This window comes from Erithacus rubecula (assembly GCF_903797595.1).
Source record: "Erithacus rubecula genome assembly, chromosome: 6".
Taxonomy (NCBI): domain Eukaryota; kingdom Metazoa; phylum Chordata; class Aves; order Passeriformes; family Muscicapidae; genus Erithacus; species Erithacus rubecula.
In genome coordinates this window covers 1,736,318-1,755,114 of record NC_136688.1, presented here as the reverse complement: position 1 = coordinate 1,755,114, position 18,797 = coordinate 1,736,318, and the positions used below count along the sequence as shown (strand labels likewise).

The 18,797-nt window shown below is 46.9% G+C and overlaps 2 protein-coding genes across 3 annotated transcripts in view; both read right to left on the bottom strand.

Moving 5' to 3' along the window:
- CRACR2B (calcium release activated channel regulator 2B) overlaps nt 1-5,617 on the bottom strand; it is a 45,065-nt gene extending 39,448 nt beyond the window's left edge. The window contains exon 1 of one of the 2 annotated variants that reach the window (XM_079309082.1): nt 5,596-5,617. The gene's annotated coding sequence lies outside the window, so the exon portion shown is untranslated. Of the gene's footprint in view, nt 1-1,622; nt 1,759-5,595 lie in introns of those variants that run through there. The other variant, XM_079309080.1, reaches the window with a different exon arrangement.
- Nucleotides 5,618-7,000: 1,383 nt separating this feature from the next.
- Nucleotides 7,001-18,797, bottom strand: part of PNPLA2 (patatin like domain 2, triacylglycerol lipase) — a 29,098-nt gene continuing 17,301 nt past the window's right edge. Inside the window, exons 4-9 of the mRNA XM_079307746.1 lie at nt 15,707-15,916; nt 14,771-14,831; nt 13,880-14,047; nt 13,320-13,452; nt 12,797-12,919; nt 7,001-12,274 (exon numbers count right to left, since the gene is read on the bottom strand). Of these exons, the coding sequence (XP_079163872.1) occupies nt 12,010-12,274; nt 12,797-12,919; nt 13,320-13,452; nt 13,880-14,047; nt 14,771-14,831; nt 15,707-15,916 (960 nt within the window). The 3' untranslated portion in view covers nt 7,001-12,009. The remainder of the gene's footprint in view (nt 12,275-12,796; nt 12,920-13,319; nt 13,453-13,879; nt 14,048-14,770; nt 14,832-15,706; nt 15,917-18,797) is intronic.

Genomic DNA, 18,797 nt, shown 5'->3' with positions numbered 1-18,797 from the left:
TCACAGACTCAGCTTTGCCTCAACTGCAGGACCCCAAATCCCCTGGGGGTCTCTAATGGTGCATCTGTGGCAAAAAACCCAACAAAACCAAACAAACCCATACCAAGTGAGGTGTCTGCCTCCAAGCAGGAGAGTTTACTCACCATTTTGTTCACCACTGCTACAGAAGCCTTGTTTGACACTGATCCATGGTCTTGGTTGGGATGCTGCTAGAACAGCACAAAAAATGGAGCAAACTGCTCTCTTCCACCTTGTACCCTGTCCTGTCTCTAATCTCCTCTTGTGGTTCTTTATAAAGGTTCTCTTAGTACTGACCACAACAAAAAAGCTTATAAAACAAAAACCCCCAAAACCCCACACTTCGGAGGCACATTAATGAATCCTTAGTGTTATATGGATAAAGGTCAGGAAATACAAAAAATTTATGGTTCCCATAGTAATGCTAATTCAACCATACTGCACATCCTGTGTATTTAGTGGAACACATTGAAAAGAAAAAGCCTTCATCTACCAATGCTTAAAAGGTTTTTGATTAAGTGAAGACACTTGAATACCACCCCCCACACGCAACATTTATTGTTCAGAGCAGTGGATTTTCAGATGGAATTGGATTAAGCCAATCTAAGCATCACTCCAGCTCCCCATATCTAGGGCAATAGCAAGAGCTCTCAAGCATGATTACAGACTGAACATTATTTGCCCAACCTGAACAGAGAAAGGGATCCAGGCGTCAGAGTGGCTTGAGTCACCAAATCTCAGATTTGTGCTGGGATGCAGCAGAGCCTTGGTAAGGAGAGAGGTGAGACAAAAATCAACCAAGCCCCCCCACCCATAACTAGAAGGTGTTAATCCATTCCTATAAACACTCATTTATTAGATGCTGACAGCTTGGAATATCATCCCACAAGTCTGGGATCAGGTGAACTACAGCCACTCTGATCTTTCTCTGACACAAATCCTTGTATTGCTCTGCTCTCCCAGCTCCTGAGGGTTCATCCCCATGCTTTGCATAAAGCCAACACCACTCTTGGAGAGGGAACAGCTACAAGTGGTCCATTTGCATTTAGCGGCTTGAGCAGCCCGATTTGCATAGGAAATGAAAGACTCTTTGTGCCATAGGAAATCCATTAAATCAAAGGGGTTCAAGCACCTCTATGGAGCAGAGGATTATCCCTCTGGCTGTATGTCTGCAAGAAAGGAAAGGTAGATCAGGCACCTTGCAAACTCTTAAAGAGGCAAAGAGGATAAGGAAGAAGGAGGCAGTTCTCAAGCACAGGAGAAAAGTGTGCAACAGAAGAAACATTTGTGTAGGCACCCATATGTCCTTTCTCTCTCCAATAAATCTGAATCTTTTTCCTGGTTCCCATGATCTCAGACAGAAGGACACAGTTCAGGAAAACAGATACCTCAGAACTTCAAAAACCAAAGGAGAGAGACACTGCTGCTGAAGAGGTTCTCAGCCCTGCTCAGAGGGCACCAAGCTGAGGAACTGCCATGGGGCAATATCCACACCAGAGCCTGCACAGGACACAGGCACAGGGACACACAGCAGATGTCCTTCTGCCCACAGGGTTACTGGCTGGCTGTTCCTTCACTCACACCCCTCAGACCCTTGAACTCACCTTCCCCGTTGGGCTCCAGCATCGAGTCTCCAGGTTTTAAAGAGACTTTGTCACCCTCCCTGCAGCTGAAGAGCCTGGCTATTCCTCTGAGCTGCACAAATTCCAGTCAGCATCTAGCCACACCTGCCAAGGGTAACAAGGTTTTGGTCATGCTTTATCTTATCTAAGCAATGATGACGCTTGTCTTTCTTCTTGGGCAAAGCTCAGCAGCTCAGCACCTGCCGAGGCTGGGAGCTGGGCAGGGGCCAGGAGCTTCAGCCTGCAGCAATCCACCCCAGAGCTGCATGGCTCTGCTGGCCTGCCTGTCCCACCCCATAAAAAATGGGCACTTAGTCCACAAACTAGGGCTGTGAGGAAAATAAGGCTCAGCAATGTGAACAATTCTCATCCCTCCTCCAGCTCAGGTGCTGGCATAGGCACAGAGCTCACCTTCCCCAGAAACAATACAGCCCCACTAGAACTTGCCAGAAGATAAGACTTCAACATCTGTCATGCTGTCAACGTATAGGTCACCTATCACTTCAATTCCCAGCTGGAGATGAGCTTGGTTTCCTCCTCTTCATTTTCCAGAGGGAAGAAGAGGGGAAAACGAGGCAGATAAAAGGATTACTCTTACAAATGTTATGCTGAATGAAAGGTAGAGGAATTCAGCTACTGTAACAGCAAAGGCCACCAAGTTCCTGTAGGATGTGTTAGATCTGCCTCCCTGCACTTGCACCTCTGCACAGCTCCCACATGCTCAGCTAGCCTGCAAGTTTTTTGTCTCCTTTTCCAGAGGCTTGACTCACATAATTATATCCAAACATAGCTGAAATTTTCCCAAAGGATTTGCTTTCCATAGCCTAAATGACACATTTAGACATTCTTTGACTTTATTTTTAGCACCACGTGGCTACCCTTCCAAAGGTCTGCAGATATCCTGCCTGTTATTCATTGGGGGAGCTTGAAGTAGGAAGCAATAAACAAGTAGATAGAACAGCTTTATTGGACAGTTACAATAATTAGGCTTTTTTCAAGCCTTCACTGCACTGCTTTACTTTCACCCAGCACATACGCTAAAGACTAACTCTTTCAAAAAGCTGTAGGACAAATCTTCAAAGCTTTCCCTTTATTCATAGTCTCATCTCTCCAGAAGCACAGGTTGCCTCAGCCCCTGATAAATCCATCACCTGCTGTGAGCAGGGACACCTTTACATCTGCCAGGATCTTGCCAACAACACAAGCTCAAGCCAGCCCCAAGCCCACACAGTGCTGGAGCACCACAGCAAATCTCAGGAGGCTCACGGCTCCCAGGCACATTTACAGAGCTCTCCTGCCATCCCCAAAACAACACAAGCCTCTCCTGCAGGGTTTCCAGGTATGTGTAATCCTCAGGCATCCTTCTGAGCCAGGCAGTCCCATAGAGATGGGGCAGTAACTGGTGCAGAAGAGTGATACAGTCTCGTACCAGCAGAGACTGAAGGTACAGAAGCAGAGGCAAGAGCTCCTCCTTCAGATGACATCTCTGCTAAATTAACTGCAATCCACACTTCACTGGATAGAAAGCAGAGATGTTACAAGCCTCCTTGCTCTCACTCTTTTTACTTGACAGATTTTCTTCCAGTTATGCCAAGCAGATAAGAACACTGCACCGTTCCAAAGCCTTGCACCATATCTCATTTCCTCCAAAACAAACCTATGATTAAAGCCACAGTCTCTGAGAACACAAGACACCATTTGTTGCTGCTTTAGTGCTCTGTCACACAAGGTTAAGAGAAAAACATTTGGTTAAGAAGTCCACAGGGCTTCCCAGCCATATTACCTCAACTTGAGCTAAGCACAGGAAAGCCCAGCATGGCTTTATTTGAAAATCCAAAGTACCACAACCCACAACTACATTGGGTGTTGTTTTCTCCCAAAGCTCACCACATTTACTATCCCACTTGAGACACCAAGGTGGTCCTGCAGTCAGGTGAAATACTGAGATTCAAGCATTCCTGACAGCTTATACAAACATGCAGAAATCTCCAAGACAATCAGAAATTAGCAGGTAAAAGAGAATTAAGAACATGATTTAAAAGAAAAAAAATGATGTCATTCCATGGTTTGGTTTTTTTAATGTGTGGCTGGTAGCATTCAAAGTCTTAGGGTTGGCAAAATTTATGATCATATGGCAGAGAGGAGCACATGCTGCTCCTTGACACAGCAGAAGCCCATGGGAATACTTAGTAGATACACCCCAGAGCTGCTTGCACAGCTGCAGAGGTCAGGTTTGCTTAGCTAAATGTGCATTAGGGCCATGTGCAGGGAAATTCTTTTCAGCATCAGCCAAAAAAGTCTCGGGTGCAGGATGAGGAAAAGAGAACATTGCCAGGAAAATATTCAGAGGGTCACTGAGGACATCCACAACATCTCCCCTTTAAGCTGCTGGAATATGGGTACCTCCAAGGATACACAGTGACAAAGGACAGAAGCTCTTACTAATCGTTGCAATTCTGCTGTTCTGGTAGGACAACAAATGAATCATGAGAGACAGACTGTACAGAGTAAACCAAGTATTTCCCTCTCAGACTTTACAGGGACAGCGAGCCAAGGCATCTGGCAGGAAGGAGGGAGACACTGATCCACTCAGTGGAAGATGACACATTTGTTACAGCTGAAGTTTCTCGTCACTGTCCCTCAATCCAAGAGGAGCTCCTGCAAGCAGGGGAGGAGAAGAGTGAGGATTCAGTCCCCAGAGCAGCCTTATGAAATCAAAAATATTTAGACAGCGAGTTAGCTGCATTACAAAAACAAACCTGGTTTTCTGTACATAGGAATCGATTTCCCTAAAGCTCTCTGACCATGAAGAGCATTGTGCATGCAGCTGAGCCCATGTGATTTCTGTCGCTGTCAATTGTCCTCATCCCATCAGTTAATTTTCTGAGGCTGCCTGGCAAAGTCACGAGGAGCAGCAGTTCCCCAGCACTGTCTGTGTGCTGAAGACAGCCCCATGTGGAGCCCTCCTTTGCAGAACCATCTTCAGGTCAGTAGACAGGAGGCTCTCGATTCAGCAGATGCATCAAATTGGGGTGTGAGGGAGAAATTCTCCTATCTGATGGTGACAAAACAACCAAGCACACTTTCCAACTGAATAGTTCATACTCCCCACTGTAGCTTGTCACAAAAAGCCAGGAGAAGAGTGATGCTCCAGGGAATGAGAATGTTTTTTTGCCCACCAAGTTAGCTTCAAAAGCATTTTATATCATTTTATGAAGGATTCTAAAATTTTATAACTCAGGCTTCACATCACTCTCTGTGGTGCAGGATATCCTGGCAAAGAGGATTCTTCTACCACAGCTTTTCAGAACCTCCTCTGGAATACCTGAACCGGCCAGTGAAAGGACAGACCAAACTGAATATCTGTTTAATCAAGAAAAGCAATTTCCATACCCCTCAAGAGAGGTATATGTATATAATATTAATCTACATACAGCTAGTTAGATGACCCTCAGAAATAAATGTAGCTCTAGAACATTTAAAATAATTTACAATTGCCCTTGAGCCTACAAAAGGCAAAGCTAGAAATTAAGGTTTTCTGAGCCCCTCTGATGCAGAACAACCATCAGAATAAGCAAGAACCCAAGAGATCAGGACTAAACAAGCAAGCTGTGTTTGGATTACCCTGCCTCCTCAGGATATTCCTAGCACAGCCATCTCCCTGTGTCTGAGGCTAACTTCTTTTCCCCTCAGCTGTTTTCAGGAAATCCTACAGGAAGGACTCAGGTTCAACACACAAGTTCACTGAAGTGCATCCCGTCAGTGCGAGATATTAAAGAGAAAGAATCTGCAATCTTAGGAGAGGGAAAGCTCCGGTATTTTTTTCGTTCCAGAGAAGGAGAAGCAGCACTGTAGGAACCTGCAGCATTTTTATATGGTGCAGTGTCATCTGCACCTGGACCACGGCAAGAAAGAATAGAACAAACGATGTTGGAAAAAGGAAAAGAGAAAATACCAAAGTCTCCACTCAGGTTCAACAAGAAAGACCGAAGTTCCGTGACCTTATACCAAAGGAGTCTGCGGACTGCACAGCGACAGAGGAGGAGAGACGGCGAAAGAAGCAGCGCTCCCCCGCCTGTCCCCACCAGGGCACGGCCGCAGCTCCGCCTCGGGAGCGCCTGTGCGGGAGAAGGCGGCGTCGCACAGGAACGTGGATGCTCCGGACCCGTCCGGCACCGGCAGAGACCCCGACAGCCGGGACGTGGCAGGTGTGTGGCGGTGGATCCCGCAGCCCCAGGGCCCGCCGCTCTCCGCCGCCCTCTGCCCACAGCCGCGGGCGGCAGCGCGGCCCGGCGGGGCCCTCGCTGGGGCAGCCGCTCCCCAACACCTCGGCTGCGGCTCCCGGCCGGGCAGAGCCGGCAGCTGCCCCGGGGACGGCCCCGGCACCGGCCCGCAGCACCGCCCCTCGCCCCGCTGCCGCCCCGGACTCCCCTCACAGCGCTTACCCGGCCCGGGACCCGCGGCACCTGCGGCCGCCCTGACGGGAGCGGAGCCGCCGCTGGCGCCGGGCGGCCCCGGCCGGAAATGAGCGGGGCCGCGGCCGGGCCGGGCCCTCCGGGCGGGCGGCACCGGGAGCCGGGCCGGGCCGAACCGGGCCGCTCCTGCCCCGGGATCAGCGGAGCACCAGCACCCCCAGGGGCCGGCGAGCCGCGCACCCAGCCCCGCTCACAGCCACTCCCCCGGCGGAGCCGCCCGGGAGAAGGATCCCCTCCACTGATTAACAGCACCGGGCCGCCGGTTTTGCTATTTTGCTTTACCAGCGGCATCCTGTAATGCCAATTACAGCACTGGTCCCCATCACATGTCAGCACATAACAAAGTCTCTTCTTAAAGTTTCCAGCTGTCTGAAGCCTGGACAGCGGAGCCCGAGCTCTGCAGCGCCCAGCCCAGCCCGTGCGAGGCTCCTGTCCCTGCTCCGGGACACTCCGTGCCCACAGCCAGTGCCATCTATTGCAGCAGCAAGGAAACAGACTCCAGAATGACGGGTCAGTTTCCTCAAGAGGCGCTCCTGTAACGGAGAAGCTTCAAATTTATGAGTAACTTCTTACTAATCTTTTCACAGGTGCCAAACACCTGCTATTCCCACAAGAGGGTGCTTAATTTCTCATGGAAACCCGAGTCCAACAAATTTGGGGCATTTAGGCTTGAATAAATCAGAACTGGATCAAAATGCACCCCGCTTTTCCACCTCGAGATCAACGCCCCCTTTATTGTGTACTGGTAAATGTTGACCCTGAGAGGAACTTGCATGGGCTTGGGCCTAGCAAAACAAACCCACATCATCCAGCACCTCCTAAAAATATTTAATAAAATATAAATATTTAATAATTTAAACAGCAAGAGAAGCAGAGCCAGGTAAATATATTGAGAAAGTTTTTATTAGAAGATATATTTCTGCCAAAATAAATAGTTACATTTTCTTCAGCAAAACATTAGAAAATAGAAACAGGAGGGAAAAAAAGCATCAATATTTTAATACTGAACTTTTAAAGTGACTGTGAACACTACTTAGTGACATTGCCACATAAATACGTAACTTGTGTATGCTATTGCTGGTCTAGTTGCTGCTCTGACACCAGTAATTTCCACAGGATCTCCACATGTGTTGTGTTTAAGGGTCTTCTCAAACTCAGTGGCATCAGTGGAGTCCCGGGACACTCAAAGCTCTTTGAGCTTTAGATGCTGTTTTCAAGAACAAGAGAAAACCCCAGAAATGAGAGGTATTTATTTCAAAGTTACATTTCCAAGTCTTCTGTTTGGAACTAAAGTTTCATTCTCCCTATGCAGGAGGGCTGGTCTGGATCCACAGAGTGAGATGGGTGCAGTTAGGGGCTGTCCCAGTGGAACCTGCAGGCTGGAAAAGGAGCAATGTCCCACCAGCAGGTAAGGGAATGAGGGACACAAAGGGGGAGTGAGTCCTGCTGCAGTCAGAGGAGTGCAGACACCAGAGGGACAGCAGGCCAGAGCCCACTGTAAAGGCACAGTGTGTTTGGCACAAACAAGCTGGCTGACATGGCAGCCAGGTGAGGTGATCCATTCTCCCACTGATTTAAGAAGACAGAAACAAAGCTTGAGAAAACTGTTGGCAAGGCCCTCTGACTTTGGCTGCCCTGCCACCCAGCACATTCAGCTTATGTTTAGCAGAAATGGACCCCCCTAAGGAATAAACACACAGTTTCAGGTATTTCTCCCACAACCACTTTGGTGAAAGTGAGAGTTCTCTTCTCCAGGGAAGTAGTGAATTACTAGACAATTTTTTATAGATTAATAAAACCACTGGGGAATATAGAAGTACTAGAAGCACCCCAGTGCTGGCAGACAGCAGATTCTCTTTTATTCTCTGGTCTGAGTATTGCAGGTACACAGTCTGCCAAGAAGCCATGAGAAAACAATTCCTAGGTTCTACACATAGTGGTCAGTATTTTCTCCTATCCCTTGAAAATCAGCTTGCATCAATATTAGCAGTAGGGCAGGCAGCAAACCAAACCAATTATACTACACACTAATTGTGGGTTACAGAGTGTGCCATAGGCACAGACTGTTGTACACAAAACAACACAGTGTTGTACAGGTTAGGTGCTGGTTAGATGCACAACAAGGTCACCATTAGCCTTGTTAAAAGCAGCAAGTAATAATACAGGAAGAAGAAAAAAAGTGGATTCCTGGATGCACAGACCCTTTATGTGAAACATTGGAAATGGCAAGGGTTGGGACTCCTGCAGGAATCCAATGAATGCTGTAAGTCCATTGGACATGGACTATAAGATGAATTTTTAAGCCAGAAACCTGACCTCTCATTCACCCTACCCTAGAGAGTGGACAGGCCTTGCTGGGCTGCCCAGCCACACACATTTTGGAGAAGAAGGAGTGCCTGCCACAGATGACCTTACTCCTATGGACTTGTCAAGTGAGGGTAAATCAGCAATGGCTGCCCAGAATATAACTTTGCATGCCATGAGGTACACACAGAACAAGGGGCTGAACAGTTCCAGTGAGCACTATTGTAATAAACCCCTCCATAACCAATCCAGAGATTTCAAAAAACACTGGGGTCTCATCTAGAGAAGGCAGCACTGCATAACAAAAAGCTATTCACAAGCTGACACAGCCCTTTTTCTATATCAGTGGGAAAAGTGATCTTCCTTAATTCATTTGTCCTTTGCTATCTGTGACAGATGAGCAGCAAGAATTTCAAGCAAATGGGTGAAACTTTTCAAAAGAAAAATGAGGATAGTTTGAGGTATTTTAACAGATCTGCAGTTCCTTTATCAGGGCTCAAATCTATAAAGCTAACAAGCTATCACACAGTGGCCGTTCTAACACTTGGGGAATAAAAACAGGGAAAGAAAGGGTTAATACAGAGTGGTATTTTCCCAGTATGTGTTCACACCCTGCAAATTAGCATAGAAAAAACAGGAATTTCCTTGTGAAGAGTTAGACCTTTATTTTTAAAGCCAGGCTTTGATTTGTGGTTATATTTTGAAGTGTACAAAAGTTTCTCATTGAGAAGTTAATATAATAAATTAAACTACAGATGAGGTGAAACACAGAACAAAACTAGGGCCTTTTACCAGGCACAGCTGTTGGTCTCTTGAAATGCATGAACCAGAATCCCCAAGCCTTCTGGATCAGAGCAGTAGAAGACAGTGGCATCAGCCCAGTCAGCACCAGATCAGTCAGTTCTGATGCAAAAGGCAAGGGATAAGGGTGCCAAGGTGCAACTTCTTAGCATGCTCTGTTGCCAAGAGTATTTTGTTTCAATAGTTTAGTGGTTTACATAATCACTCAGTGGTTTTACCAGTCCAGGAAGAAGGGATAAAAAAAACATTTCCATCATTTTCTCCACCCATATATTAACTCAAAAAAAAAAAAAAAAGAGGCAGAATCAAAACGGCAGCAGCTTCTAAACACAAGATTTTCTTTATGCAGTTCTGCCCCTCTCAGATGCTTTGCTTCTGGATAAAATGCCTTAATTTGTTGCCACTAAACAGCTCTATGTTCTTGCCAATTGCTCTGTGTGCACTAGGGACAAGAGATATGCATTTAGCAATCTAAGTAGCTGTGCATGTGCCATTCCCCCCAAAAAGGTAGTCCAAAACAGTGGAAGAAATCCCATACCAAACCACAAAGTGAACACCTTTTCTCAGTTCCAGTTTTCAACAAATTCATCCTGCTCCCACTAAGTGACAGTAGCTTGTTGCTGGTTCACTTCCACAAGCATCTAGCATTTTTTTCTGTGGGCTTTAAACAATCACTAGATTGACTTGTTTTGTAATTGAATGTTCTATTCTGATTTCAGAATCCTCCAATTTTTTCTCTTCCTGTAGTAACTTCCCTGTTCCCTGACTAAATTATGCAAAGCTTAAGACTAAAACTGACTGCTTAAGTGCAGGCCTGCTTTTTAAGCTACACAGGCCCTTGTGTTAGGTAAGTTACATTCAGCAAGGGCAGTGGGGTGACAATCTAAGTCACAAGTTCATTCTTGTGCTAGCATCTCCTGGGCAGAGGCCCACTCCATAGCCTCCCAGCTTGGCACAGCCACTGCAGGAAAGTCCTGATGTTGATCAGTCTCCACACAAACACCAAACCCATGCCCAGTGCACAACTGTGCTCGTAGGAAACGGCACCCATCCTGTCACCCACACTGCTCATGAAGATTTACTACTTTGTCCAGTTATTAGCACAACTTCTGGGCTTATTTTCCCTTTCTAAATCTAAGGTGCAAAACAGAGTCTATTAAAAATCACTACTCCACGTATAGGCTACAAAATCAGCTTCAGATACCCTGTCCTGCTCCCCAGCAAAGACAGCATGTTTGCTTTGGCCATTGCACACTGTGCTAGGATAGGTAGAAGATGCCTCATGTAGCAAGACAGGCAGCAGAAAAAGATACCAGGAGCTGGGTTTGTCAGAGTGTGAAGACCTAAGCTGAAGTCCATGCAAACCCCACAGGAAGCCATGTCTCACCCTGTGAAGAACAGGGAGTTCATGCTTCTCACACAAAGCCACAACCAGATCACCACTGAGAAGGCAGTGCCTCAAGGCAGAGTCCTGCTCTGCCACAGACCCACTAGCTCTGGTCTTTTAAAGGGCAAGACAAAGAGGAGACAGTTCCAAGTGCCTGCATGTGCATCAACAGTCTTCACCTCCCATGCTCCTGCTACTGCTGGCTGCAGAACAGGACCCATGAGCTGCAACACCAGACAGGCAAACTGTGATGCTGGTGTAGCTACAAGCCTAAACCCTTCTCACTCCAAAGCCTCAACAACCAAACTTTCTGAATAAAAGAGAGACAGAAGTCTCAGTTTGGCAGGAGATCCATTCTATATCGCCCACTTGGAATTTGCCTCTTAATTTGCCCCTTAAGAAGCAAAGTCTGACTGACCCCTGTTAAAGGCAGCCACTTCCCCAGCACTTGCTGTGACACTACACCACAAGCCTCTCAAAAATAACATGCCCTGCACAATTCTCATCTTCCTAAAAGCACTTTATACTGCTTCAGCTGCTAAGCTGATCCTGAGATAGCCAGGCTGAGCTTTTTTCAGGGCAACCCCACACCAATTCCATTCACAGAGTCAGGAATAGGGCCTCAAATTCAACATGTATCCCTGGAAAAAAAAAAAATCTATCAAAATTACTTCTTTAAATAAGCTCAATCACTTAACACTCAGAGTTCAAGTCACAGCAGTTCCCTGAAGACCCCAATCAAAAATGGAGTGATGAGGGCAACATGAATCAGGGAAAACATGTAACTTTTCTACACTTCTGCAGTTCCACTGTAGTCTGCTGCAGGACCAGCTCTGGTTTCCAGTGTGGATGCAATTCAGGGAGAGAGGAAAGGACATGGTTTCAGCAAAGAAAAAAGCCAGGAAGAGATTTGAAAGCCATAAGAAAAATTGGTTTGGCAAAAGGCTACTTCATCTTTCAGTAGCACAGAGAGCTAAGGGTTGTCAGATGATTTAAGGAGAGGAATCAAGACACATGCTCTGAAAAACCAAGGGAGGTAAAGCTGTATGAACTTGAGAGCATCATCTACATCCTGGTTATTTGGCGGTAAAACGCCAGTGGCAATTCAAAGTGCACTATCTGGGAGAGCCCAGCTGGGTCAGCATCAGCCTGGCCACAGGCAATGGCCAGGCCTCACCACAAGTCTAGAGCAAGGAATCAGCCTGTGTGTGTGAACACAAAGGTCCCTTGCTTGGCCCAGTGGGCAACAAATGGCTACAGTCAATTCCAACAGTCTCCATCCTGGGGAAATCCCCTTTGCAACATTCAGGAGCAGGGGGCAGCCTGCTGCTGAGGGATGAGACTGGTCCCACCCTATGTCCATACCCCTCCCACCCACCCTCATCCCCTCACAGCAGCAGGCTCAGAAGAGTGGCAGGCACTCTTTTGCACAGTCTAGAGGTGGAAGCTTTAACTGAAACCCCTCCCGAGGGAAGAGGGAGGCTTGCATGTCCACGTTGATGCAGAGCAAGCCCAGCATGAGCTGGCGCTGGTACTCCTCCCACTTCATCATGACATCAGAAACCGAGCGGTTGCTCCTAATCCACATGGGCAGTGCTTCACCACAAGGGGGCGGGGGAGAAATTGGCAGCTTCTGGGGCCCTCCGAGCTCGAGGTGGTAGTAAAGCCTGAAAGGCAAATGCACACAAAGACTCAGTACATGGGAAGACTTGAGGTCACCAGACTAGAGCTCCAGTACCACAGTCCTGTTTTGCACTAAATTGACTACACAATTTTAGTGAGAAGTCGCTGTGTGCACATTTCCCCCCCTCACATCTCTTAGTTATTCAGACCATGAATTACTTTGGGAAAGAGTCACACCTTTGTACTAGGTTCAAATCACAGCTGGGACTCCCTTACTCCTACTGAAATAAACTAGCATACTGTTTTAATCAGACTTGCATCTTCTAACTTACTGCTATAGTGACAGATATACAGAGTCTGCCCTATAATGGGAAAAAGGAAGGGGACCATGTGCTGAGTCTATCCAACAGTTAAGGAAACCAAAAAACCATGGACTAGATTTGCATTTCAGCCTTCAATTGATGCCATATTTGCTCTGCTCCAGTGGAATAGTCTTTAGAATTCAAGGGTGTAAGGGGAAACAAAGGGCTCCTCCAGAACAGTGCTGTGAAGAAAAGCAGCCATACCTGGCTGAAAGATGGCTGCCCAGTTTCTTCTTGGCTTTCTTCACAAGATAGCTGCAGATTTCTGTCATCTGCTCCCTCATCCATCTTATATCCTCAGGGATATCTGGGAGCCATTCCAGCAACCTGTAAAGAGACAGGAGACAACCATTAGCTGGGCCACACAAGGGAATATGATGAAAAGAACACCAGTTCCAAAGTCTCTCAAGGCTCAAAGATTTACCACTATTTTCTGAGGCAAGTACTAGCACACAGCAATCTTCCTTCAAGCTGGAAGTAGAGCCTGTAACTAAATGACATAGGAAGATAGGAAACATTTTGGGTTCTTGATTTTTCTGATTTTGTGGGGGTGTGTTTGGTTGTTTTTTTAATTCATGTCTGCTCATTGTCAGGAGCTCCTTTCCCAGGAACACCAGTAGTGCAGAATTAGAGAGAATCTCACTCTCTGTCCATTCAAACACCACAGCTACATCAAACACTTGTCTGCACTGGAAAAGCACCACTGAGGGATCAGCCCAAGGCTTACCTGACAGTGAAGGAAACTGCAGACTCCAGAGGCAGCATGTAGGGGACCATCATGGCCGTGGCCACACGCACAGGCAGCATGTTGCTGAGGCCAGTCAAGAAACTTCTTCTTTCAGCACAAGCTTCCAGGAGAGCTGAAGGCACAAGAAAACATGGTTGAATATCCCCAGGGGGACTCTCTTTTCTTGTCATACCTCAGAAGTTACTCAGCCTGAAGCAGCTACCTCCCAATTCTTAGGAAGTGTTGCTCAGGTAAGTAATTCCCTGAGCACAGCTAAAACCAGCAGCTTTCAGCTTTATCAGACTCCAAAGGAGTGAGCAGCAAGACCCCCTCTTCTCCTTACCATGCAGAACACTGTCAAATGAATCAATCTCTCCCAGTCCAGCCTCCACAGTGTAAGCCACAACTTTATCTGAGACCCTCAATCCATCTAATCCTCAGCAGGTGAAATTTCAATCCCTGGGCATGACCAACCCCAACTATACAAAATAGCACATCCCAGTAATCTGAGGGAGACCAGCGCAGGAAGATTCCCTGTGATCTCTCCCTTCGAATCATACCTTGGTTCAGTCTGGGAGGCAAGTGTTCAAAGATGTGCTCTTCAACAACAGCAAGCGCAGTGTTGTCCTCTAGTTGGTCCTCAGCTTCTGTTTCTTCCTCTTTCTTCTCTTCTGGTGGTGCTTCTATGGCAAGGAGAGGACGGGCAGGACTTGGACGATGAAGGAGACCTGAGAAGAGAAGTTGTACTGTAAGGATGACACAAACCAGCTGCCCTGCCTGGCCTTTAGAGTGTAAGTCTTTGCTTCACCCTAACTCCCCCCTCAGGCTGAGGTCATGCCCAGACTCTTTAGCTTACACCTCTTGTAAGACTTACCACAAGGAGATACAAACCTTGCTGGTTTAAATTCATTCTCTCCTTCCCCATCAGTAGTTCTCACATTTCCCCTTTAAGCTCCACAGGGTGTTGTTTTGCAAAGTTTTGTTACTATAATCTGCCAGGCACCCATCTTGCAGGTAAGATTTCCCTCTTGAGTGCAATCCCAGTTATCCTAGTCCACATCACTGTCCATGGACACAAGGTGGCAGCAAGTGCACACCCAGCGCTGCAGCGGATGGAGGCAGGAGAGCAGCGCCCATGTGCCCGGCACAGGGGCTCTGAGGGCAGCACCACACAGACCCAGCTGCACATGGGGAGCAGCACGGTGTCTGCAGGAGGTCCAAAAGACACTCCTGCCCAGCAACTGTGTTGGTAAGTGCAAAGGTCACCTCTCCTTCCTGAAGTGCTCAAGCAGTTTTACTGAGAATTCCATACCCTAGTATCTGAGGCTCAGATCAGTTCAGTTCTCTCCTTCCTCCTTTCATGTGCACCATCAACTACTCTCAAAGCCAAGGCACCAAGCATGGCACAGAACAGGCAAGTCAGTGCACCCTACAAATAGCCAGTGCCTTACCATTCTTCTTCAGGAAGTGCAGTGCATCTCGATAGCCCTGCTTGCACATATCCCGCAGCACCTGTGGGCAGAGGAAGGAAAGTTCCATGTGGAAACTGGCTGAGCAAACATCTATCATAATGCTGGCTTCAGAGGCATTCTCCTGACTCTTTGGCTATCCCAAGAACAAGTCTCATTCTCGCCAGCCTTGGTCAGGCTTTGAGCAGGAATGGGAGGTATAGCATCAACATATTGGCTATGGGAATCACAGGACAATCTAGATTGGAAGGGACGCCTAGAATCCCACCTAAGTGTGGGCACAGAGTTGCAGCTACCTCATAGCAGCATCAGCTGTAGATGGGGCAATGGGCAGCCTTCAGGAAGTCACTCTGACAATTAGCCCAGAATACTTCCCTGCAGATTCCAGAAAGGGCCATTGTGTTTACAGATAAAGCCAGCTACGACTAGACGAGGGGAGGGTAGGGAAGAAACTTGCCCAAGTAATTCAACACATGAATGCATGCTTATTACATCCAAATGTCAGGGCTATCTGCCACTTGCATCGTATCAGAAGTACACAAAGTTTGCAGTGCTTCATACTGGCAGCTCCATTTGTACCTTAAAACACCGAAGTGCACATTGGTTCTGATGGCCAAAACATTTTTGTTTACAGTGAGCCTGATTTCCAGGCAAAGAGTACTCTAGAGAGAGCAACATGGGAATACTTTCCAAGCAACTGCTACCACTTACATTCCAGATGCTCAAGTAGGAAAAGAAGACAAACCCTTGTGCAGGTGCTCAAGGTTTAGCGAGTCACTGGGTTGATAATGTCAGGATTAAAGCCAAAGCACAAGATACAAAACTAACAGTGTCTGGAATATTCTGCCAAAGTGCACACAGTATAGCCAGTGCCTGAGATCTGTGGTCCCCAAGTTGTGGTGTGGCCAGGAAACTCACCTGTGGCTCTGGAGGAAACAGGGCCTTTGAGAGGCGGTAGAGGTTGCGAAGGTTGAACTGGATGCTTGTATTGGTGACTCTCAGCTCATGCATGTTTGTGGAACTGTCCCGTGGGCAGATATCGCTCTCTCCCGAGAAAGGAGACACCGTGATTGTGTTCTTCAGCTCATATTGGGGCAAATTGTCAGAAATCCCTCCATCAACATATCTCTGAAATCAAGACAAATGCGGCAATCTTCATTCTCGCAACTGATCAAGGAGCTTTTTTACTCTGTGTCTCCTCTCCTGCTTGTGCCAACAACTTGGGAAGAGAATGGAATACATCCACCAGCACTGGAGGAGCAAAAACTAGTGACAGCACAGCTGTGTTGTTTATAGCAACTCCTTTTGCTGTGTGCTTTTTCTTGGTTGAGTGCGGTGCTCTTAAGTGTTCAACAAGAAAGGCACATTCACTTGTGTGACTGCTGACTTACATCTCCTATGAGGTCTGACTGCTGTCCAATTAAATAATAATACACACCAATAACCACCTGCAGTGCAAATTAGCACTGATCTAAGCTATCACGCTGTGACATTGTGCCATTTTTCACTTGTATTTAAAATGAATAAGCTCAGACACAAGTCCCCACTGGCAGAAGGTTTGTTACCTTTGAGTAAAACCAGCTGACTTGTTTCTAGCAGACTTATTGAGAGGCAATCCCAACACATGCATATACATTGGGAATCAACTTGCTGTGGTGTGATAACAGAGCACAAGGGACTTGGGTTTTGCTCTTAACAGGCACCTTCTTATCAAGAGAATGTTCTGTACTTCAGTACCATAAACACATTTTTGTTACCCTTGCAGGAACGGCAACCCCAGTAGTAAGTTCTCAAAACATTTGTTGAATACTATAATTGCACAAGGAGCTGAGCAAGAGGATCCCTATCACAGGTTTTAGCAGAGTAAGCAACATGCAAAAGATAAAAGGAAAAGAATGTTAGTCAAGCCAAAAGAAAAGAAAGCTGGGGATCTTTGCAGAGCAACAATTCCAGCTCTTGTGAACCTCAATTACAGAAGAGTTCTACTGATTTTGTATCAGGGTTGATCCTGCAATTTGCTGCCTGGATCCATTTCCTTCCTACTCAAATACAAATCACGATACAGGGGCTATGCAGCCTCACAACTAGCAGCTGTAAACATCTTTCAGCTCTCCACTGGGTGAGAAGCTGAGCCATTAGAGGCTAAACCCAGGCAGAGCACAGAAATGCTGATTGAAGGAGGAGGGGCTCTATCCTGCATCCTGCTTCTTCTCTCACAGGCAAACTGACCACCAACATTGTTCTTTTGCTGCACAATGCCTAGGAAAACACCAGATGTGTTGCCTGGAGGGTGCTTTGCACTTTGCCTTCTCTTGCTCTGGATGGTAGACAAGACAGAGACTTCAAGCAGCTTCTCTGAGCCTGGGGAACAGTTGACAGGCTCATGGGCTAAAAGCAATTAAATTCAGCTATAGCAAGCCAGCTGCCATTGATGCAACAGGGTCAGGGTGGACTGCACACTCCCTTCTTGGGAGGCAAACTAAACCTCGAGGCTACCTTTGCATAGAGCCTACAGCTTTATGGGAAACAGCTTGTGATTACAGTTGTAGGCTACAGCAGCCTAAACTCAGAGCACAGGACATTTTATTTTCATGGCAGCCCTTGCTCACCAAACACTGTGTCAAGACAGGCACTATGAGACTCCAACACCACCTGAATTTGGACAGTGAGGAAAGTGGAAGGACAGGATAGATTAAACTCAAAATACACCCTCTCAGAAACAGTAACACAGCTTGCTCACAAGATGTTTTCCAATAACAGAGCTGCTAACAATCGACTGAACCCTCTCCCCCTCCTAGAGTGGCATCAGTGTTCCCTAAGCCTAAAGCAACCACAGCAAACTCCATTTTATCCTCTTCCCAAAACTGCTTCACTGGAGGCCAGACTAGGCACAGCTAGAGCTGGAGACATCTGCCTGACTCCCTTTGCAAGGATGAGATTCCAACAGGATGAGTGGGATAAGAACAGAGCAAAGCAGGCAGTATACACTTTGTTTAAAGAAAAAGGAGGCAAGCCTTAGTGCTGGATGACACTAGTTATGCAGTAAGGATGCAGAAGACACATTTCCCTGAGGGTGGCAGCATGACTACACAGATGCCATTAGAAAAAAGGCTCAACTACAACAGAGCTGACAGGCAAAGCCTTCTGATTCCATAGAAATCCAGGAGTACACGTGCACACTCCACTCTCTGATCCACTGCTTCTAAGCAATGCTGATTAACATTCCTCTGTAAAGCTCAACTGCCACTTCTTTGGATTTGCCTGAATCTCCAGTTACCCAAGTGTAACCACTCTGCAAAGCCCACAACAGCCCAAAGCCACAGGCTGGATCCACCAGCTGCCTGCAGGCACGAGCAGCTTTAGGGGATGGTTCACAGACTGGGGTGCCCACTTGAATTCCCTTATCATGTCCTCCCATGCACAGGGCACCTCACTTACATGATTTGACAATCAGCTTTGTGACCCTTGCCAGGGATTCTTTCACCCACAGGCTGCAGACAATTCACAACTATAGTGTGTGACAGGTCAGTTACTGACTTTTCCACTTCTCAATATTTAAGTTGTTGGGTTTTTTTAACTTCCTTGCCCATCTCCATCATCTACTCTATGAGGCTACCAGGCCTCAGAGAAGTGAACAATGGAAAAAATTTAGGAATAAGGCAAAATATGAATTTTGCACCTTGCACACAGTAACATGGCCTTGAAAACTAGTCCTTGTGCCAGGCCTGTCAGTTTATCCTGTGGCAAATACTGTCACCACAGGCATGCTAGGAACCATGCATTCCTGTTTCAAAACCATGTCCCAAGCTCATACCAACCCAATTTAACCTCTCACCTCATCAGCAATCCCCCTTCACAGCCATGCTTTTCTGGGGAAGAGGTAGGAATTAAATTTCCTCATCTCACATTTCCTCCCCACCTTTTCCCATGAGAAGTTATCCCTCAGTGTGCCAGGACAGCTGCACATTCCAGAAACCCTGATGTTGTACACAGTTTTGGAATTGTGAGA